Source organism: Cricetulus griseus, chromosome 6 (assembly GCF_003668045.3).
Source record: "Cricetulus griseus strain 17A/GY chromosome 6, alternate assembly CriGri-PICRH-1.0, whole genome shotgun sequence".
NCBI classification, from domain to species: Eukaryota; Metazoa; Chordata; class Mammalia; order Rodentia; family Cricetidae; genus Cricetulus; species Cricetulus griseus.
In genome coordinates, this window is record NC_048599.1 from 103,133,312 (window position 1) to 103,156,736 (window position 23,425).

The window sequence follows — 23,425 nt, forward strand, 5'->3', positions numbered from 1 at the left end:
TGCCTCCTGAAGGTAGTGTTACAATATGACTTTTAACATGTGTCGGCAAAGACCAAGCTGCTGTCATGTCAACGATTCCTATTCTCACAGTGGCTCCAAAGATTAGTAATGGAAAATCACTCTGTCCCCTATAAATGCAAAGGAGGCAGTCAAGAGACATAGCTAAAAAGCTCTTCATAATCGCCAATATATCTGGTAGAATCTTCCAGACAAAATACCACTCTGAAAATTGGAATAGAGATACCTTTCTTCAATAGCATTCATGGCTCTGAGAAATATTACCTGTTACAGATTGATTCTTCTAAGACAGAAACATGTCTTTTATTGTTTATTTTTATTTATTTAATGTTTGTTTTTTTCAAGACAAGGTTTCTCTGAGTAGCCCTGGCTGTCCTGGAACTCACTCTGTAGACCAGGCTGGCCTTGAACTCAGTGATCCGCCTGCCTCTGCCTCCTGAGTGCTGGGATTAAAGATGTGTGCCACCACACTCAGATCTACTTATTATTTTTACCATTTAAATTGTAAATCTCACAAGGCATGAAATTGATTTTGGGTTATTCCTGAAGCTACAGGAATATTTGGGGGATAAACCCTGCCAATCACTGCATCCCGGAAATGATCCTCTGGCTGAATAAAATCATGACAGTATACCAACAATTGTGCAGATAACAATCACAGCTAAGTAGCCATTTTGAATAAGAGGGCTAAACTTATAATTTTAAAATACCACTATTGTTTTATTTTATTTGGTTTTTCGAGACAGGGTTTCTGTGTGTAGCTTTGGAGCCTATCCTGACACTCGCTCTGGAGACAGGCTGGCCTCGAACTCACAGAGATCCTCCTGCCTCTGCCTCCCAAGTGCTGGGATTAAAGGTGTGAGCCACCAACGCCCAGTCACTTTTATTTTTTAAATGCTATAATTTCATTAACATCTTTAAATTTTCAAAAATGTATCCATAAATGTATACTATTTGAAAATGTTCAAATATGACTCACAGTAGAAAAAAAAGGTCCAGAAAGCTGTTTATGCAACTGAAAGGCTGGTAACAGCAGTAGATGGCTAGATCTAGAGCATCCACTAATGTCTTTCCTGAATTTGACCAAGACAGCCTCTCTCATCCAATTCTCTAAATACATTGTACTCACTCATTGCTTTTTAAAGATCTCAAAACAAACTCCAGAGCATTCTCATGGAAATACATTATTAAATATAAAGAGGAAAATGATAACACCCCACCACCATTGCACTTCTAAACCAGCAGTTCTCAACCTGTGAGTCGTGACCCCTTTAGGGTCAAACAACCTTTTCACAGGGGTCACCTAAGATGATCAGAAAGCACAGATATTTACATTACAATCCATAACAATAGTAAAATAGTTATGAAGAAGCAATGAAATATTGTTATGGTGGGTGGTCAGCAAAACATGAGGAACTGTATTTAAGGATCACAGCATGAGGAAGGTTGAGAACCACTGTTCTCATCAGAAACTCTCAGGCTTTATGAGCTAAGAGATTCATAGAACTGGATAATAAATCAGTTTTTTATATTTATTCCAAGAGCCACCATCCATCATAAATATCTATAATCTTGGATCAACTATTAATAATGGGTTTAAATTCCCAGACCTCCACTTAACTGCTTTGCCATTTAGCTTCTTTACAGAGCCTAAAAATGACACTGGTGTCAAGGAGTTTAAATTATAAATTATAGTTGTATCAAGAACTAAAAACGGCTGCCCAAGACTTTCAGATTAATTTTCTCCTAGATGAAATTCAGAAATTTCACTGACTCCAACAACTCTAAATCCCACCCCCCAATCCCTCTTTGCCTGCCTTTCCCTTCTGAGATATTACTGGAAACTCAGGTGTTTTAGACCCTGGCTAATGTGTCAAAGAGGCATGAGAAGAAGGAGCATTATTGGAATAAATTTCCCATAATTCCTTTCAGCTAAGAAAGCATGAATGACTTTCCAGTGGACCAACCCAGCATCCTCAAATCAAACCATAAACTGGAAACTAAAACATCAGAAGAAAGCAGAAGGAATCAGTTTTCCTTAGGAAGATGTAAGAATGAGTAACAGGAAGCTTCCGAGCTGTTACCTTGGTTAGATGTTTCTGGTCACAATTTTTAAAATATCCCAGAGCTGCCTATTTGATTCAGAACATAGAAGACCACAAAAAGCCAGGAGTCCTTGCACTGGATAAACAGGAATCCAAAATCTCCCAGGAGCATGGAGAGTGCCTATCTGCAAAGCCTGGGAAACCCACCTTCCACTTGGGAAGGGGAGGGGCTTCCCCAACTCTGCTCAAACCCCAGGAATGGGATACCAGAGTATTCACACAACTGCTCACACAGCCACTCTTGGTCTGTGCCAGCTGCTGATGACTAAGAACTACAATTTCAGTCCCTACAACCTCTCTGAGTGGAGTGAACAACTAATATAAGGACCCCAAGCTAAATATAAGGCATCTCGCCACAAAACAGACCACTCCTGTGACACCACACACACACACTCATGACCAGATAAGAGGGATGAACATGAATATTTAGAGCCAGACTGAGGTTCTCTCACTTTTTTTTTCCTTTTAAAAATTTGCTTCACTTTTATTTTATATACAATGGTATCAGATGCCTTGGAACTGGAGTTACAGACAGTTGTGAGCTGCTATGTGGGTATACTGGAAATGGAACCCAGGTTCTCTGTAAGAGCAGCCAGTGCTCTTAACCACTGAGCTATCTCCACAGCCCCTAGATTCTCTCACTTTTAAGATCTGGAATGTTTGACCTCACCTCAGCTCTGTGCTCTGGACCTGGAGGATGCCTTCTCTGAGGTTCACAGGTCAGCAATACCATGGCCTGCATCCTTAGACACGCTCCTCACATGTTTTCTAACAGGTCCAACTTGGGTTTCAGCATGATGCTGGATATTAATTTTACTAACAGAGCCATCTAGCAGTACAATGGAAGGCTGGATGGCTGAATTATAAGACATGTTATTTGACATAATTAAGAAAATGGTGTTTGGTTATCAAATGTTCTGCTTGTAGTGAGTGCTATATATGCCACTGGTATAGTCCAATATTCAGAGAATAGGAGCAAAATGTAATGATAACGACGTGTCCTAATCTAAAATTACATGGTTGACGTATTTGCCATCTCCTCCAAATGGCCAAGTGGCAGTCCCAGCTCTGAGGACAGAATCCTGCCAGTCTTGCTCACCGATGCCTGACGTGTGGGAGCTACTTAGCATTTGTTGAATAAATAAGCCTCAAAGCAAGCATCCATTAAGCTTTCCCGAGAAGCAACTTCAGATGTGTATGATTTGCCATGATTATATGTACTGTGCATGCACATGGATGCCCTTAATAAAGCCTTCATTAACAGGCTACTACACAAGAGGCACGTTGAATTTTCACTTCAAATGGTTTAAGCACTGATTGAACACCTCACTTGCACCCCAAACTTAGCCACATGAACAGGCAACCGGAAAGAAGCATCCAACTGTGTCCACCGGGGACAAGTTTCAGGTCCCTGACCTGTAAAAGAAGTCAGGATAAAAACATCCCCTCCTGGGGACTGGAGGGATGGCTCAGTGGTTAAGAACATTATCTGTTCTTCCAGAGGACAAGGGTTCAAGTCTCAGGACCCACATGGTAGTTCACAACTATCTGTAACTCCAATTCCAAAGGATCTGACACCCTCATACAGACATACATGTAGGCAAAACACCAATCAATTTTCATAAAATAAAAATAAATAAATTACTTTTTTAAAACCCCCTCCTTTTCTTTGTGAAGGGCTTTCTGGATCTTGTTCCCATCACAGGTAAATCACTGATTAGAGAGATCAGAGGGCAGGCTCTCAACCTACAGTGATGGGTGGTGCACAGAGCTGGAAGACACAAGGAAAGCTTTGGGGCAGCCATGACAGCCCTCAGGGTTAGTTCCCTCCTTTAACAATTCTCCTCCCTAGGAGGAATACCAACAGAGGCAATTGGCCTTGAGGTATATAGATGTAAGCCACCCCAGAGCCAGAAATATCACCAACAGGTGACAGCCATTATGACCCTCCTGCTGTATTCATCAGCAACCCTTCCGCATTTTCGGAGAAACAAACAAAACATTTGACCCAACTGAATTAGCTTTTAGCCCTAGCATCTATTTACAGAAAATCTGGGTAGAGGCATCAACAAAGATAACTTGAGAGACTGCCAGCCAAACTTGGGGTGAGATAAAATTGACCAGACCTGTTAAAGAAGTCAATGACAAGAGGAAGTGGAAACAAAGTGGGGGAAGAAAAGAGGAGAAGAGACTTACAGAGAGACCTAGAGAAAGCTAAGCAGAGCAGGTTTTAATATTGCAGTCAAATATAATGCGTCTTGTTTTTATTTTCACCTGATCCTGGTTAAAAAACACACACACACACATCTATAAAACATATTTTTGGAACAACTGGGGAGACATGAAGTATGCACTGGTTATTAGATGACATCAGGATACTACTATTCACTCTATATGCACACAATGGCATTGTGGGTTGTAGCAGGACACTAATTTCCTTGAGATACACATTGAAGACTCAGGATGAAACGTCATGATGGCAACATTAAAGAGACTCAGAAGAAAAGCCAGATGAAGTGAATTCAGCTGTGTGCTAACTGCTGGGCTTCATAGCCGGTAGCAAAGGTTCATTGTATTATTATTTTGTCTGAAGAACAGTCTTGAAGTTCTCAAGAACTTCCTTCACAACACTGCTGCTCCTAACTGAAATAAGTGGTTTTCTGTATTTCTCCAAAGCTCCCCTATCAGGCTAATATATGACTGGCCGAAAACAGTGTCTACCGTGGCACGTGGTACCTTTAGGAATGGCTTCCGGTCTTAAATCAGTTTCCCAAATTCCCATTACAAAAAAAGGACTTGCTTGTTTGTCTCAAACCTGGCCCCTTCAGATTGACAGAATACCTTCGCCCACACACACCTCACATAAACTAACTTTCACTTTTCTTTCCTAAAAACCTGAGCTTTGTCTCTGAACTTTACAGAGCAGTTGGAGCTCTTTAATATTTTCTAAGAGAAACATTTCAAACAAGCAACCCCACAATTTATTCACGGCCGCCAAGAATAAAAGTAACAGGCTTCCCCAGCAAGGCCTTCCAAAGCTTTGCACGACTTTCAAGGCTGAGCATCATCCGCTCATCCACCTGCAGGCTAGCTCCCCCAATGCATCAGTCATTTGTTTGGCTCTGGGGGAAACTACTTGATTACACAAAATTCTTTTTTAGATCAAGTTTGAAATCTTAGCCACACTGGGACAAGTGGCGCAGCCTGCCAGCTCGATGGGTTGACTCTTGGACATACTGAGCCAGGGACAAAGACAAGGAGCCACCACAGGTTAAAATCCAAAGCTAAAAGAGCTGAAAAGGAATGAGAGCATAAAGGATGCGAGGCTCGGCCAGGCCTTTATGAGCGCGCTATCTGCCATGACTGCATATACGATGATGTATTCCTAACACTTCCTGTAAATGAGCACTGTGCCCTGAGGGACTGGGAAGCATCGGTAAATGCAAAAGCCAACAGGACCAGCAGCATCCATCCACTGCTGTGCCACCTATGCATTTTGAAGTTGGCAAGTAACCAGACATCTTTACGGCCCCCCATTTTCCATACCTTATTATAGAGCACATCATTTTTAAAAGCATTTAAATGAACCAGATGTTAACCCCATTCATTCCACTTTCTCCGGGAATGTGTCAATAATGATTTTTAAAATGCAAAAGAAAATGTCAAAGTATTTTGTTCCCTGGTTAAGAATACATCCGTGGAATAGGAAAGAGGAAAATTCATAAAACACTCTATGGTCATTCAAGAAATAATTATAAGGTATGTCAAACCACAGAAAATCGAGCAAGCACTAAATTAGCAACAAAAAAAAGGATGTCTTGTGTCAAAATGGCTTTTTCACTCACTCATTTCAAAAACAAGTTTTGAAAATTAAATTCCATCCACCAGCTCAGAACAGCACACATTAAGGCTTGACTGTTTCGCCATTATCCACGCGGCAGTGCTCACTCGCTCACTCTCTCTCTCTCTCTCCCTCCTCTCTCACTGGAAACTGCATTAATTGACAGGAAACCTTGGGGCTCACCTCCCATAGTGCCTTGAAGTCTTCCTGCTCAATGCGGAGGAGCTCACTGCTCTCTCTGGTAACAATGGTCGCATGGCGGGGCGTGTTGTCCAGTATGGACTCTCCAAAGGCTGTCCCGATCCCCAGGGTACAGATGGTCACCGCATCCTGAGAAATGCCCCCCCCAAAAAAAAGTCATTAGAAAATTAAAGATGAAATAGATGAGAGACTTGCTCTTTCTTTAAAATGAGGTACAATTTGTATAAACTAAGTATCCAGTTTCATTGTGTGGTTCAACATATTTCGGCAAATATATACACAGATAGAAATGATACCCAGTCAAGAATACAACCTTTCTTTCACTCCTAAAGGTTCTCTGTATCCCCGATACAGTCAAGACCTTCCCATCAGAGAAGTCACGGCCCTGATTTCCATCCTCAGAAGGATATTTTGCCTTGTGGGAACTTTACATAGAAAGAGACAGGAGTAGGCACTAATCTGTGTCTGGCTTCTTTTGCTCAATGCAACATCTCCGAGCAGCCCACGTTCTCACACAGATCGGTAGATGTTTTTCCTCTTGTGGGTGAGTAGTTTTGCATTCCACGGCCATGCTACCATTTGCTCATCCATTCTCATACTGGGACCACAAGGATGTTCTAGATTGTGGATAGCGTAAATACTGTTAATGACAATAATCTGATCTTTTTATAAAACTGCTAGTTGCTTTAAGAACAAAAGTTTACGGAAAGGGGACTAGGTCCTTTCCGTGAGAAGGAACGGCCATAATGTTCCGGAAGTCGGAACAGGACTGCTGCTGTACCTAGGAACCCGGGGTCCCAGTGGTGAACTCCCAGAGGTCTCTGCTCAGGCAGCAAGCCATGGAGTCAGATCTAGACAGTCTGACTAGAAAAGCAAAGCTTTTTGTACCATGCTGCCCCCTGCAGTCTTCACAGAGGAAAAACAGCACCAGAGAAAGCACTGTGTAGTTATCTATAAACTGTCCTGAGTTCGCGCTCAAGAGGGTTCTTTGAAGGTCCCTGGTGGAGGGCCTCACTGTCCCTGGGGAGGAGTTGAGGGATGGGCTGGGGGGGGGTGTTGGTGGGAAACATAGGAGAATGGGAGGGCGAGGGAATGGGGGGATTGATATGTAAATATGAGTGGTAATTAAAGAATTTAAATAAAAAAATAGAAAAAATCAACCTAAAAAATTGTAAAAACTAATTCCTCTCTGCATGCAGCATTGGCAAGGACATTTATATTCAGTCCTAACCACTTTCAAACAATGCAAATAGTCACTCAAAACCATCTGGAGATTAATTCTGCAGGCATTGTAAGCTAAGGAGACACACAAGGGAGACCTTCCAAGTTAGAAGGTACACTCTTCTTTTCTTGCATCTAGGACGCAATCATAGCAAATATTAGCAAGATCCAGTTAGTGATTCTGTAATCACATTACTAAGACAAATGTGCACAAGAATCCAGCCTCTTGGACCACAGTAAATTGGGTCTGCAAAGACATTACCCTCTAAAATTATGTTCAGGAAAATAAAAATCAATAATATTTTAGAAAAGGGAAAACGATCTGGGGAAAATTTAAGAACAGCCACTGGAATATTCTCCAGAAGAATATCTGCAAACAAATCCATTTCAAAAAGCATTCCCGGAACTGAAATATCAATAGTTGGGAAGTTGGTGAATAACTTTCAAAGTCTAGTAGGAACATGAGATGGATTGGTGGCAACTCACAGGCTCCTACAAATTTCCTAAAACAGAGGGTCTCTGGAGGCTCCCACCAGACTACCATATTCTTCTTCAGGGCCAATTTTTTGCCTAATACATACTTTACAGTGTTGAGACTCATTTGTTTATTTGATTATTTTGCTTTTTAAGACAGGATTTCTCTATGTAGCCCTGGAACTCTCTCTGTAGACCAGGCTGGCCTTGAACTCACAAAGATCTGCCTGCCTCTGCCTTCTGAGTGCTGGGATTAAAGGTGTGCGCCACCACATCAAACTTTTTAAGACTTGAGGGTTGTTAAGACTTTTTAAGACTTGAGAGGGACCCATCATGAGGCCTGAGGAAGAAGGCTGTGAAGACTTCAGTTACACAGGAACAAGCTGGTGCTTACAGATTAATCGGAGATCTCCCTCTGAAGGCAAGTTCAAGGAAGTCCGAAATTACGCAGAAAAAGAATTAGCGGGTGTTTATTAGGGGAACACTCACACAATGATGGCAAATAACCATCACAGTCTTCTGCTCCTGGAGATTCAGCCTCTGACCTTCTGGGTGCTCCAAGTACAACCCAAGAGAGCGAGCCAGCCCCTCCTCTTCCTTATAAGGGGTCATGTCCCCACACACTAAAGCCATACCCTCAGGTGTGGCCACCACCCCACTGGTGGAACAAGATGCCACCACATCCCTTCCTGATACATGCAGCCTGTCACTAAAGCAGGCACGGATATGGGCCGTGGAACTCAACATGACCTATCTCCTTGGGAGAGAATGGTTCTCACAAGAAAGACACAAGACAGAATGCTTGCATTCTCCTGGAGCTTTCGATTTACCCAGGCCTAGTCATATTCCAAAACTCAGTTGTGGTGGTATTGCTACCTGAACTGCTTGGAATATTCCACTGAACAGTGATGTCCACTGTAGCAGGTGCCCAGCCACAGTCCAATTCCAAAGATCTACACAATTACCAGAAGTGACTGTGTGATCAGCCCTTATGGGTTTTTGTTTTGTTTTGTTTTGTTTTTTTGTTTCAAGACAGGGTTTCTCTGTATTGCTTTGGAACCTGTTCTAGAACTCTCAAACTCACAGATATCTGCCTGCCTCTGCCTCTGCCTCCCAAGTGTTGGGATTAAAGGAGTGTGTGCACCACCACCACCACCCGGCTGTGATCAGCCCTTCTTAAATCTCCTCCTTTGTGCTTGATCCACAAGACTGGCAGGGAGTGACAAATGCCAGCACCCAGTGGTAGAGCACTTGCCTAGGATTCATGAGGACCTGGATTGGATGCAGCATGTCAATTAAACTACACACACACACACACACACACACACACACACACACACACACACACACACGTTCTCATCTTGAAGTCTGGGCTAGGCAACCTCTCCACATTGTTTGAAGCTCCAAACTCCAATTTTATCAGGTTCTGAATAATTTTTAGGACAGATTTACTTAGCAGTTGGAATGGACATGGGAAGTGTTGGGTAGACATTGAGATAACTGAGCACAGGGAGATTGAAGGGATCAGTAACCACTGTGCTTTCTAGAGGCTAACCGACATCTTTGCAGTCCTTGGTGCCTTGCCTTGTTGACCTTAGAATCTGGGCATCCTATGGGCTCAGGAAGAAATTATCAAATAAAACCACATCCAAATGTTCTCCAAGCACTGGGACTGATATGTTCTGTGAACACAAATTGGAAGGCCAGACAAATGTGGGGGACTGTAGAAGATCCCGTGTCCACACCCTGATCTCACTAAGTCCCACAAGTCAGAATTCGAAGTCTGAACCCCTGTGGATGCCTCTCCTGGTTGCCAAGCATGGCTGTTTCTACATGCAACATGAGAGTTCTTTAAAGCCGACACGGAGGCTACAGGTCTATTCATATATCCATGGTTATCTCTCAGGGACCATTCAGGAGAGAGTTTGTGACTTCTGCTTGTCAGCAGCTTGTTCACTGAGTTCACCTGAGCAAAAATGTTTTCAGTGCTGTAGAAAATGAAGACAGCAGTCGCACCAACTGGAGAGCATGGAAACACTGAATAAATGCCCTGTTCTGCATTAGCTTTGAGAACCTTTCAAATGAGAAGTAAAGATTCAAGAATGTAAGTGACTTCATGAGATGAGGTGGGTTTAGCTGAGGCTGCTAGAGCCCTACCAGGTTACCCACTTTTTTTGGGTTTTTGTACACTGTGTGAAGATATATTGCTATGATTGGTTTAATAAAGAGCTAAATGCCCAATAGGTAGGCAGGAGAGATAGGCAGGACTTCTGGGAAGAGAGAGAAAACTTGACATGAATCTAGGCATGAGAGGAGAAGCACGGAGGGAGTCAGACATACAAAATAAAAGAAAGGTAAAAAGCCACAAGACAAAAGGTAGATTAATAAAAAAAATGGGTTAATTTAAGTTGTAAGAGCTAGTGGAACAAGCCTAAGCTAAGGCTGAGCTTTCATAATTAATAAGTCTCTGCATGACATTATTTGGGAGCTGACTGGCGGAACAGAGAAAAACTTGTTAGACCTACCCAGTTCCCAAACTACAGGTCCAAACGCACATGCAAGGTGCTACCTGGAGCATCATCACCCGCCTGGAGAACAGTGCTGGGAAGGCACCTTTAAGACACATCCTTCTACAAAGAGGTAGGACAGTGGCAGATTCCAGCAGCTTTCTTGCCCTTCTCCAGAGTGAGCCCAGCTTCCCACAGAAGAAACCTACTGATCTACTTCAAAAAAATTTTTTTCAATTCTCTTACTTCGTGTATATGAGTGTTTTGTCTCCATGTATGTTTGTGCACCACAAGTGTGTAGTGTCCTTGGAGGCCAGAAGATGGTGTAGGATCCCCCTAGGACTAGAGATCTGCATACATGTGGGTGGAATGTAGTGCTATGACTGGACATGGTTTTGACTGTGATGTCTCTTTTGACCTTCAAAACTGAGATCATGTTATTTGAACAATGCATGAGTTAAAATAAATTCTTAGTCACCCATGCATGTTCCTATTGACATGTTTGGGGTCAGATATGGGAAGATAGATAGATAGATAGATAGATAGATAGATAGATAGATAGATAGACAGCGATAGAGAGAGACAGAGAGAAGACCTCAGTCTAAACACAAAGCCACTTCTGTGCACAGTCTGAAAACAACTTCATGCCATATTTCAAACAAATTTGTACATACATTGAGCTGTGTTGTGTGTGCACACGTGCGAACACAAGTGCATGGGAGTGCATAGGAGCACACGTGGAGAGCAATGGACCTCCACACAGGCAAACTTGGAACTCTCCCCACAAAGTGACTACAAGAGAGACCATGGGCTACAGATTGACATATCAGTATGTTTTTACAAGGATCAGGAGGAACAGGCTGTCCATAGCTAAGTAAATGCACTGACTAGTTTCTGGTCTCAGGTCTTCCTATAATGGCCTGTTTGGGGCAAGATCTCTGGTGAGTGTAGCCTGTGTCAAGTCAACATAAAATTATTTAGCACACTCCCTCCCCACATGTGTACCTCAGTCTGGGTGTACCAGTCACTAAACCTGCCTGGACCTTTACCACACAAATCTGCAGCAGCTATCTCAGATGCTGGTACTAAACCAAAGGATGTCAGCAAGCTCATGGTGACAGGCACCAAACACCAGGCAAAGGAGGTCCACACGGAGGCACAAGGAGTCATACAAAGCTGATGTAGAAGAGACCTGAGCCTTGGTAGGCCTAGACTACACATCCTCCACAGATTTGGGCAAAAGGTTCCTAAGTCCTCAGTGACATGGTCACCATTTCTTTAATCAGATTAATAGCAGAATAATTTTTTAAACATTTATTTGTTTGGGGGACAGCTACCATAACACACATAGCATGCAGGTGCAAGTCAGAGTGACAACTTGTGGGAGTTGGTTCTCTCTATCATGTGGGCTTCAGGACTCGAACTCAAGTAGTTAAGCTTGGCAGCTATCACCTTTTCCGGCTGAGCCATCTTGCCAGAATTAAATAGAAATAAACAATACAAAAGAAACTGTAATTCCTAACTCAGTCACATTGCTACACATGTATAGGTTTTCTACACTCCTAAAAAGCAAATTATATTTTTGCTATTATTTAAACAACAGAGAATCTCTATAGCCGTGTTGTATTAAGCTTCATCTAATGACGGCTTTCAACACTTAAATTCCAAGTTTCTCTGTCCCCCAAGTCTGGATGTCAAGTGGTTTGAATGATCTGCAAAACACTAGAGCTCTCTAGGGGAGCTTGCATTCAAAGGAACCCTTCTGACAATCCCTGCCGTAAATCAAAGAATCCTTTTGTACTGCATCTAATCACCCCTAATTTATCTGCTTTGTGCACATGGAAAACTCCCTCTTAAGCAGGCATTCTCACCAGAGCCATTTCATGCATACAGTGTGAAAACAGGGGTGGCGCTACAAAAGCCAGGCTTACATGTCACAAGCAGTTAAGATCAAGGCCATGCTAGGAAACTTGGGCCTGGCAGACTGTTTATAAGCATCCGTTGAAATCCAGCTTACACAGATATCCTGGGGGAGTCAGAGTAACTTCATCAGTACAATAAATGTGAGCCTTGTCGGTGGTAAACACATGAAGGTTTTGTTTTTCAATTGTTCTGTGATTTTGAAGAGTTATCAGAGCTTAGGCCGGGTGTAGTGGTTCATGCTTCTCAACCAAGCACCTGGGAGGCAGAGGCAGGTAGATCTCAGAGAGTTTGAAGTCAGTCTGGTCTTCTATATAGCACATTCCAGACTAGCCAAGGTTGTATAGTGAGACCTGGATGAAAAAAAACAAGAACAAAACAAAACAAACAAAAAATAACCAACATCCCTTCCCCCAAAAGAGTTATCGGGTCTTTTAGTTACTTAGATTACTTAGACTTCATTCATTTCTGTATTTAGTGAGTCAGGAATTAATACCCTCATTTGTGTTGGGTTATCTCTAAGTGTGTAGATTCATACACAATGAATATTTTTACAGTGTTCACTTTCAGACCTATAGGAGATACTTGCCATGAAGTTTCAAAGCTCTTGTATTGAGTTCATGAGCTTGAATTTGCTCCTGGAATTTATTGAGTCCTCTAAGTGTATTTTTAAGTAATAAAATTAAATGGAACCCAATTTCAGAGTCTATCAAGGCATCCAACCCAACGTGTGTCAAAAGGATTTACTGCCAAGCAGGAAGGCAAACTACTTCTAAGTCCAATGTGTTCTCTGGCAAACAGCAACAGGGAGGCTGGTTCCTTTAGAATGTGCCCCTGGGAGTCAGCTTCTCAGGCAGAGGGACGTCAGACAAGCTGGCCAAGGATGGCTTGTAGAGGATGGACTGGTGTGGGCATTTCTAACCAATCAGGAGGCCACATACACTGAGCGGAGAGAGCCTATCTGATCAGTATTGTGTCACCCAAACAGAATACATAGCAACAAAACTAGGTAGGGTGAGTTGTGCAGAATGCTAAGTCGATTAAAAAATCTCTTCCTAACAAATGGCACAGCCACAGCCAGAGCACAGACAGGAGTCAGCGATGATGACTGACCGCTGCCAGCTTGACACCCTTCACATTTTCTGGGCCTCATAAACCTGTTCGGAAATGTGCCTGACAAATGTCTCCCAGAAATGCTGATGGCACCGAAAACAAAAACAACGTGAAAGGACTGAGTGGATGAGTGATGAATCAGGGGGGGAAAGGGGGGGGAGAGAGGGAGGGGGGAGGAGAGAGGAAGGGAGGGAGGGAGGGAGGGAGGGAGGGTGGAAGTGCTTTAAATTTGATAAGCAAAAATGCAATTCGTGAAATCCTCTTCTTTGTAAAGGCAAAGGCAGGGACGACTATTTGACCTTAGAGAGAACAAGAAGAAGAGGTCTTTTTTTCTAAAACCAGAGTAAAATTTGCCAGATAATGGCCAATGACAGATGAGGGGGTGGGATGAAGTGAAGACCAAGGCCAAGTGCAGCCCTGATTCTCTGCTCCAGTGAAATGACTAAAAATTAAACTCCTGCAGTTTCAAATAAGGAGCTGCATTTCCTGCTTTTCATGTTCTAACACTGCCCTCTGGTGACCAATGGTAGCATTGCAGGCATGGCAGCACACAGCTGTCCATTCTTGGCAAGCGACTTTATCAGTCACCAGAAAGCACAGGGACCCACCCAACTCTATCCAAAGCTCCATAATAAGTGCTTTATATACAATGGCTCATTAAGGCAGAACCTACTGGCCTCCGTTTACAGGTATCTAACTGTGTATACTCATACCCAGACAGGGGCCACAAGAAGACCTCAAGTTTGCTGGTTTGTATCAAATAAAGACAACAGTGAGGAAAATGTCCATTAATAAAGTCATAAACCACCATTCTCTATTTTTGATACATGAAATTCTGTCAGCAGTCTTTAGGAATTGGTGTGATTGGAAATTTGTTATACTTTGGATGTTCCTCGATTAGTTTATTAGTTATACCATAAATCTGCAGGGAAAGAGAAGCCATTACACACACATACACACACACACACACATGAATGCATGCATGCATTCACACACACCACAGGTTGGATGCTATTGTCTGACATAGTGAGGTTTATTTATATGCCTTCTTAAGGTTTACTATGTTTATTTTGTTTTTATAACATGTTAAATACTGTTCACTCCTAGAAAGCACAGGGACCATTAATCCATTAACATATTAATGAAAAACACATTCCTATAGTTCACTCATCCATATAGTGAGACTACCCAGCCCAAGTGAGCAGCCCTGAAAACACAAGAGGTTCGGGGCTTGATTTTGGTGATGATCTCTGAAGGCCAGCGTGTCCTGGGTAGGATGTCCCTGGAGGCACAAGGAGGCATCACTGGGGAACTGGAGAGACTACTACTCAACAAGATCCTCATTGCCAGGCAAAAATCTTCATGTACATGTGAGCCATGTTGGGACTCCATTGGACTTGGATGCTGTCTGTAGGCATGCCCCCTTGTTGGCTGGCCAAAGTCTCATAAGACAGCAAAAGTAATGGCCAAGGCAGGAAGGCTGAGAAGCCAGGAGACATGCCTCTGACATGCACATTGCAGTGAGCCTGGGTTTTCTTTGATGATGTAAAGGAATGAATATGGTGTATACAAGGATAGGAGTGAGGGTTTGCAGGTCTCTGAAGGCTCTTCAGCACAGGACGAACACAAGTGGCTCCTATTTCCCATAATTCTTAGGGCAAACATGCTTTCAGGGTAGCAATGTGGAAATGGGAGCAAGACCTCGGGGAAGGTCGCTGGGTCATGTCCCTGCCATCCCATCCCAAGGCTTTCTCTCTCCATCCAGGCTGCTCTGGAACCCTTGGGCTGGGGGAGGAACTTCACTGCCCAGAAATCAAGATTGCAGAAACAGGTTGTGGCTCTTGGGTCCAGCAGGGAAAAGAAGAATGTAATTTGTTCAGAATTGAGCTGTGTGACTCTCAACAGGATTTGGTGCCATTTGGAGACAGAGTGAGGTGCTTGGCAGCAGTTCTTATCTCTCCTCCCCACCTTTTCCTCCACCCTCACCCGGGTGTCTGCTAAGCTGATCAGTGGGACCAAGCCTGTGCTGAGGGGTAAGCCATCCCACGGCCTGAACCCCAGTGGTCTGTCTTCATCCTTTCCATTACAGCAAAGGGCCTGAAGCTCACAGATCACTCATTCCCTGAGAAGTTTTCACACTTTCTACAATGTGGGATCAGTGGATTTCTTTACTGTGATCTCAGGCATCAGTGATCCAGTGAGCAATAGTGAACGCACACCGCCCCTGGATCTCCTGGTTACTGGTGAGAAACCTCTGGACACCTGAAAAGGCCGCACATGTTGACTAACGCTGATGATGACAAAGGGCACAGGATGACAAGAATCCTGGTGGCGTCGAGCTTTCCATCTTCCCCCTGTCATCCTCAGGAGACCATGTTTTCTCTGTGGACAAGCATGACACAGCACACATGGTGGGCACAAGCAGTGTTGGGGACAGGCTATGTAAACAATGGAGGTACCTACCCCTTGTGTGGAGGACAGAACCAATGAAAATCGAGTAAAACCTACATCCTAGGGCCCAGAGAGTTCAAGAAAAGCCATCTACACCAAGCACACAGTGGGGAAGACACTGTGCTCTTAAGGTGGTAAGCTGGTGAATGGCTAGAGGACCCCAAGGGAAAGCAGCTTCTCCCAACGACTGTGACCCTAGCTGACCTCACTTCTATTTCTTCTCTCTTCAGGCACCTATTATAGTCCAGGACGTAAGCCCCAAAGGCACAGGGAACTGGCTGCCACATCTTACAGGCATCAGCACATAAGTGGGATAAAATGAGTTGCATCAGAGCTCTCAAGAGAGCGGGAGGTGTGTGCAGGGAGGGAATGGCCATTGAGACGCCTGTAGGATGCTCAGTTCGAAGCTGCCTGTAGGCGGCGCCCCTGAGCCAGAAGCCATTCTTGCTCTTTGTTTACCGTTCTGTCCCAGAAAGTAGCAAATGCCCCCACACAGAGACTGAATCTCAGGTGCAAGTAGGGAACTTGTTTCTGTGTTCCTTCTGATTTAGTGAGAAGACTGACAAGCAACAGAGAGAGGGTCTTAGAGAAAGAAAATGGAGACACAGGCTAGCAGAGAAAGGCTGTCCTGCCCTCTCGGGATGACTTGACCCTGAGCACAGCTCTGCTCTGTCCTCTCTCAATTCCTTTTCAATCTCTTGTCACCATTTCTCTTTCTCTTTCATCACTTTGCACTCCTGTGTGGGCAGCAGGAAGAATGTAAACATTGTAGGACTTCAGACCTGAATCCAAAGTTGATATGCACCTCTGTGGCCCCAGGAGAGTTGGAAACACTGTCTTGGAGCCTCGTATCCTAGTCTATGGGTATGCCAGCACCTAAATGCTAAAGATGAAGCCAGTAAGGTGTAAGGGACAGAGTGGTGTAATAGATTTTCTAGGCAAACCGGGTCATTTTCTCGGCCAAACACTAGATGTTGTTGTAAAGGCTTTTTGGATACGAATTAAGTTTATTCATTTTTATGTATTATTTGAGGATACAGGACACATGTGGCTGTCAGAAGACAACTCTGTGGAGTCCATTCCTTCTTCCCCTTTTGCATAGGTCCCGGGGATCAAACTGGGTCCTCCAGGCTTGCACAAGGAACAGTTTTACCCGTTGAGTCATCTTGCTACCCATAAACAAACTTCAAAGAAAGTAAATTACCCTTCCCAAAGTAGGTGGGCCTCCCTGCTCAAGAAGGTAGCATCAACTCTTACCCCATTCCCTGCCAACAGCTGCCCTAGGAGTTTGCCAGGCTCCATGAATCTGGGAGCCAGTTCCTCAAAATCAATCACTCTCTCTGCCTCATTGTCTCCCTCCCCCCTTCCTCTTTCCCCCACTCTCCCTCTTAAATCCATTTACTTCTTTTTCTCTTACATAGGGCACTATTCCACCAAGCTAAGCAATCAGGCTGGTTGGCCCCCACTGCTACTAGGCAGAGGACCAGTGCCCACCACACAGCCAGCCCAGGTAGATGGGGCTTTCCCCTTCTCTTTTCAGGAGGGCCAGCCAGCTTTTCCACTCTCTTTAGCCTCTGCCTATCTCACAGCTGGGACCCTGAGCTGCCTGGGAGCCTGGTCCCCTGTCTGTCTCTGGCTACATCCTAGAAAAGGTAGAATCTCGGTGTCCCTTTTCTTCTTTGTACCCCAATGATGTGAATAAATTCAGAAAACTGGTCCAGCTTTATAGGATGGAGTATGTAGATTCAGTAAGCAAGCGTCAGTACAAAGCCAACGATTCCTCACAGTTCAGGAGAGTGGGAGGCCATGCCCAGCCTAGGAAAGTTTTCTGCATTGGGGTAAGGTCAAAATTACAGATTAAAAACCTACAATTAAATTATATTAAATTAAAGTGTAAACCCTCACAGCTAATGGCAAAGTGTTTCCTGGCTCTTCCCTGCTAGGACCTCTTGGGGCTCTCCCATGGGTGCAGGGCAATGTTCCTGAAGACCCTGACCTCATCTTATTTTGACCCCATCAAAATCTCAAGCCAAAGTGTGCCAGCCCATTGCTGCTGCTGCTGCTGCTGCTGCTGCTGCTGCTGCTGCTGCTGCTGCTGTTGCAGTCACTGCCTTGGGCACAGCTGCTCTGTCTTCCCTCTTCTCTCTCCTCCTTAATCCTCACCTTCTTCTTTCCTTCCCTTTCTCTTTTCAGCTTCTCTCCTTTCTCCATCAAGACTTACTCAGGGCCAACTCAAAGAGCAAGAGGGATCAGCGAATGACCCTCCTCAAGGTCCTCCCTGTGGCACATCTAGGCAGAAAACCCCTAGACAGGGCAAGCACCAAGAAGCTCTAAGCAGAGACACCCACGGGTGCCCGTCAGGACAGCAGCTACAGTGTGGCAGGATGATAACAGTGTGTGTGTGTGTGTGTGTGTGTGTGTGTGTGTGTGTGTGTGTACATGTGCACATGTGTGTACATAAGTACAAATTTGTGTGTGTGCTTGTGCATGCGTGTAAAGGGAGTAATATTTCATCATTTTGCTTTCTTCTCCTTCTTAGAGTTTCCTGTAGCTCAGGCTGGCCCAAACTTTCCATGTACATCAACATGACCTTGAGTCCTAATCCCCCTGACTCCACCTAAAATTATGTACACCACATTCTGTTCATATGGTGCTGGGAATCAAACCTTGGGCTTCCTGCAAGCTAGGTAAGCTCTCTACCAACTGAACTATATCCATTCATGTTTCTTTTTGGCCAAACCACACAGAGCAGTGATTGAGAGCATGGGACCAGCTTCAGAACCACCTGTGTGTGAATCCTAGCTCCTTTAATTTCTACATATAATACATCACTTAGAGTAAGCTGTTTAACCACTTGGGAGCTAGTTTCCTCATCTGTGAAGAGGAAACAGGAATATGGCCTAGTTCCTGGGTTATTATATGGGGATTCCAAGAGTAAAGCAAGGCTTATTAAGTGCTTAGAATACTGTCTACCAGGGATGACTAGGCAAAGAACGCAGCTGTTTTCAGACACACTGGGAAACTGAGGCAGCTGATAAAAGCCAAAGCCCTCCCTGAAATCCAAGGACACTCCATCCTGAGAGAGAATAGGGGATGAGCCAACACAACTGGAAGCCATGGGCTGCAGGTGGATTCTCTGCACAGCCACACATGGAAAATGCCTGTGGGACAAGGGAGACTTGTGCACCAGAGGGGAGAATAACCATGAACAACAGTGGACCTAATACAGGAAACCAACTGTGCTCCACGTTCCCTTCCACCATCAATCTTTTCGGATGCCACTGCAGTTTTAAGAGGGCAACTGTGGGGCTGGAGAGATGGCTCAGTGTTTAAGGGCTCTTGTTCTTACAGAGGACTTGTGTCTGATTCCCAGCACCCACATGGTGTCTCACAACCATCCATAACTCCAGCTCAGAGGCACTGATGCCCTCTTTTGACCTCTTCCATCACCAGGCATTCGCGTGGTACACAGGCTTACATGCAGGCAACACACACACACACACACACACACACACACACACACACACACACACACACCAAAATAAATAAATCTTTTCTTTTTAAAAAAAAAAGAGGAAGATTGCCCACAAGTCCTTAGAAAATGTAAATCTCAAATTTAGAATAACTTTTCCCCTTTGAAGTGTGCCGCCAGAAAGGCACAGAAACTATCTCTTATACATTTAGTGTGTGTATATGTGTGCCTGTGTGTGTGTGTGTGTGTGTGTGTGTGTGTGTGTGTGTGTGTGTGTGTAAGCGCGCGTGTAGGCCAGAGGTATTCAATGTTGGGTGTCTTCTTCAATTGCACTCCACCTTATTCTTTGACCCAGAATCTCTCATTGAATCCGGAAGTCATCAATTTTACTGGCCAATATGCCAATATGCTCCAGTGACTTGTCTCTGTCCCTGTCTCCCTCTGAGAACTGTGGCTACGGATATATGTGGTTATACCAGGTTTTCTTTCTCTTCCTTCCTCCCTTCCTTCCTTCCTTCCTCCCTCCCTTCCTTTCTTTTTTGCTTTTTGTTTGTTTTTCAAGACAGGGTTTCTCTTTGAAACATCTGTGGCTATCCTGGAACTCACTCTTTAGACCAGGCTGGCCTCGAACTCAGAGGTCCTCCTGCTTCTGCTTCTCAAGTGCTGGGATTAAAGGCTTGCACCACTACCACCCGGATATACAAGACTTTTAAATGGTTGCTGGGCCTCTGCACCCAGGTCCTTGTGTCTGTAGAGCAGACATTTTCCTGACTGAGCCATCACCCTAAACTAGGAAAGAGAGTCTTGAAGGGTGCCTGCATCACCCACTTTTCCCTGCATCTCTGGAGCTCCTAGGATGCTGACGAGGGACAGTGATATGAAGAAAAGTCACAACACAAGGGAGGCAGGGGAGCATTCCTCCTTCCTGATGCTCACCTCCTACAGCAATGAGGAAACTGTCTATCACACTGCAATGGAACTGTGTGCATTTCCCGGAAGGTGGACAGCCAGTGCATTCCTGAACCAAATGTTCCAACCCTCTACACACAAGAGGGTTGCTCAAATCACACAAGACTTTCAATGTATGTCTTTCTATGACACATCTAAACAGAGGAATTCAGCAAACACTTAACATGGGGAAGTAGATCTGAAAAGGTGTCTAAAAAAATAAGATTGTAGACAAGGCCATGAATTTGAGAAGAAGTAGAGGAGGGACACGGGGAGTTGGAATGGGAAATAGGGGACTGGAAGTGGTATAAATACAGTAGTCATAAATGAAATCCTCAAAACATAAATATCAAGAAAACTAAAAACAACAGTAATAATGCATCTATCACTGTTTTTAATGACAAGGTAGATTACCTGGTGACTGCTGGTCTCAGACACTTTAACATCCAAAGACCCAGCTAGGACAGCATACCAGTTGGTTCCAATATCACCTTGGCGAAATACTGGAAAAGAAACAGTGATGTAAACACACCAGGCATAGGGGTGTTTTGTCTGTACAACCTGACAGATCGTCACTGCTATTAGAGCATTGCTTATTCTCACCCTTCCTTCATCTATTTCCACAAGAATTCAACATGGCTTTCTTCATGCCATCCATCCACAAAGTTTATCATATAGTTTCCACATCCTCCGAAGCAGACACCTCATCTACAGAACACTCCCAGATGATGAGCTGAAATAACTGATTATCCTGAATGGAGGAGATCCATTGGCCCAACTTAGTGACGAAAGCCTTTAATCCTGGTACTCGGGAGGAGAGGAAAGCGGATCTCTGTGAGGCCAGCCTGGTCTACAGAGTGAGTTCTAGGACAGCCAAGGCTATACAAAACATTGACTATAATAATTCACTAACATTCTGTGTGACTTAAATATACTTCACTGCATTGTGATTCTTGGAAAACCATGACTCTACATGGGGGAAAGGATTATTTGACTTGTCACACTGTGCCACCCAATTTCATGGATCTGCAGTAAAGGCAAAAACACTGTGGTGGCCACACCCACAGTGCCAGCACTCAGAAGGCTAAGCTAGAGGACCCTGAGTTTGTGGCCTGCTCAAGAACATAGCAAGGCTCCATCAACAAGTAATTAAGTTAATAAATAAATGAATGCATGTAATATGTTTTCTAGAGTAACATACTCCCTTTTAAACTAACCAATGGTTGGTTTGCTTTATTTATAAAAATTGTAAGGACTGAGTCATTGTTTTTTTGTTTGTTTATTTTCTGAAGCCACTGCCCTTACGCATTTGACTATGATCCTCACCAGACATTACTGAACCTAAATTGTCTCTGAGTTTGTAATCTCTGAGAGAAACCATTTAGATATTATGTCCCATATTATGTTAAGAGTAGACTTTGAGAAGTCATCTGCAGGGCTGGAAAGATGGCTCAACCACTAAGAGCACTTACTATGCTTCCAGGGGATCAGAGTTCAGTTCCCATCACCCTCATCGGACAACCACCTGGAACTCCAGCTCCAGGCTGTAATATGAATAATAAAAATCCAGAGACAGATATTGGGATTCAAGCTGAAGATCAGAAAAGCAAAGCAGCCAGCCACTAGCTCTTACTCTACCTCGAACCAAAATGGGTGCTCCTGTCTCCACAAATCCTCAGAGGCAAATGCTCTCCCAATCTGGAAATTAATCTCCCATGAGGTCCTTTGCGTCTTCCTTTTATACCTCCCTAGTACTAGGATTAAAGGCATGAGCTTTGTTATTCTTTTAGACTGATTCATTCTTGTATAGACCTGGATGGCCTTGAACTCATAGAGCGCCATCTCCTTGTCTCCTGAGTCCTGGAATTAAAGGTGTGTGTCACCACCACTGCCTGGCCTCTGTGGCTAGCTAGTATGGCTGCTGGGATTAAAGGTGTATATCATCACTGCCTGGTTCTATGGCTGTGTCTAGTTTTGCATTTTGATCTCCAGTGGTTTTATCAGAACATAAATAAAATATCACCACACCAGGTGATGCAACATTCTTCTTGGACCTCAGTGGGCTATGGCACATATGTAGTACACACACTCACACACAAACACACACACCCCAAAATGAAATCAATCTTGTATTAAAAAAACTCACTCTGAAATTCTCCCTTCAAAATCTCGTTCAATCCAACTCTTCTCTTAAATATTGCAATCGAGGAACCCCATGAAACAAACTGATTTTTGCCTGTTTGTTTGTTTTTCATGTTTATGATCAGAGGTCAAGCAAGTGGCTTACTGAAAATCAACGCCCAGTTCAGGGGCCAGCCTAGGCCTGGCAGGGCTGATATGAAGGACCTAAGAGGAAGCTTCTGGGAGCCACAGTTATAGTTACACTCTGAGCCCTCTGAGTGGGCTGTGTTGTGGATAGGTACATGACAATGACAGTGTCCAGCTGCTCTCAGCCTCTGCAACACACTTGGTGTTACAGAGGTAATGCAATTCCCATTACATGCCAACAAGATTTGTCTCAAAATGACTTTAAGAAACAAAAACACCCCCCCCAAAGAATGAAGTTTCTGACATCAGTAAGAAAAATACATATGTTGGCTTGAAAATTACATATGCAAAGATGTTTAAAGATTTACTTCATTGTGTATGTGTGCCTATGGGTGTGTGTGTGTGTGTGTGTGTGTGTGTGTGTGTGTGTGTGCCTGTGTGCCTGTGTGCCTGTGTGCACACACATGCCCGCAGAGGTCAGAAGAGAATGTCAGATCCCCAGGAGCTGGAATTGTATGGGTTGTGAGCTGCCCCAAGTGGGTGACGGGAACCAACCCTTCTAAAGAGGAGCAAGTGCTCTTAACCACTGAGCCACCTCTCCTGTCCCTGTGTGGAGAATTTTTTAAAATCAGAAAGGTGATCAATTTTGTGTAGTCCTGGGAAAACACTTCAAAGGACACATGCTGAATGTTATCAGTCAGCTCTAGGTCTGGGGATGACAGGAGACTTTTGTTGTTAATTTCCTACATTTTCTGCATTGATACTGCTCCTGCTCTCCCACCCATCATGCACTCTTACTCAACCCAGCCAGATTTTACCCAAGTTCACACCTTCTTCCACAGGCCTGGTCCAAGAGCTCCTACCCTAACCCAACCGGCATGGTGAA

The 23,425-nt window shown here is 44.0% G+C and overlaps 1 protein-coding gene across 1 annotated transcript in view; it reads right to left on the reverse strand.

Moving 5' to 3' along the window:
- LOC100774346 (rap guanine nucleotide exchange factor 4) overlaps positions 1-23,425 on the reverse strand; it is a 295,338-nt gene that overhangs the window by 226,505 nt on the left and 45,408 nt on the right. Inside the window, exons 3-4 of the mRNA XM_027420185.2 lie at positions 20,686-20,774; positions 6,148-6,294 (exon numbers count right to left, since the gene is read on the reverse strand). Coding sequence (XP_027275986.1) covers positions 6,148-6,294; positions 20,686-20,774 — 236 coding nt within the window. The remainder of the gene's footprint in view (positions 1-6,147; positions 6,295-20,685; positions 20,775-23,425) is intronic.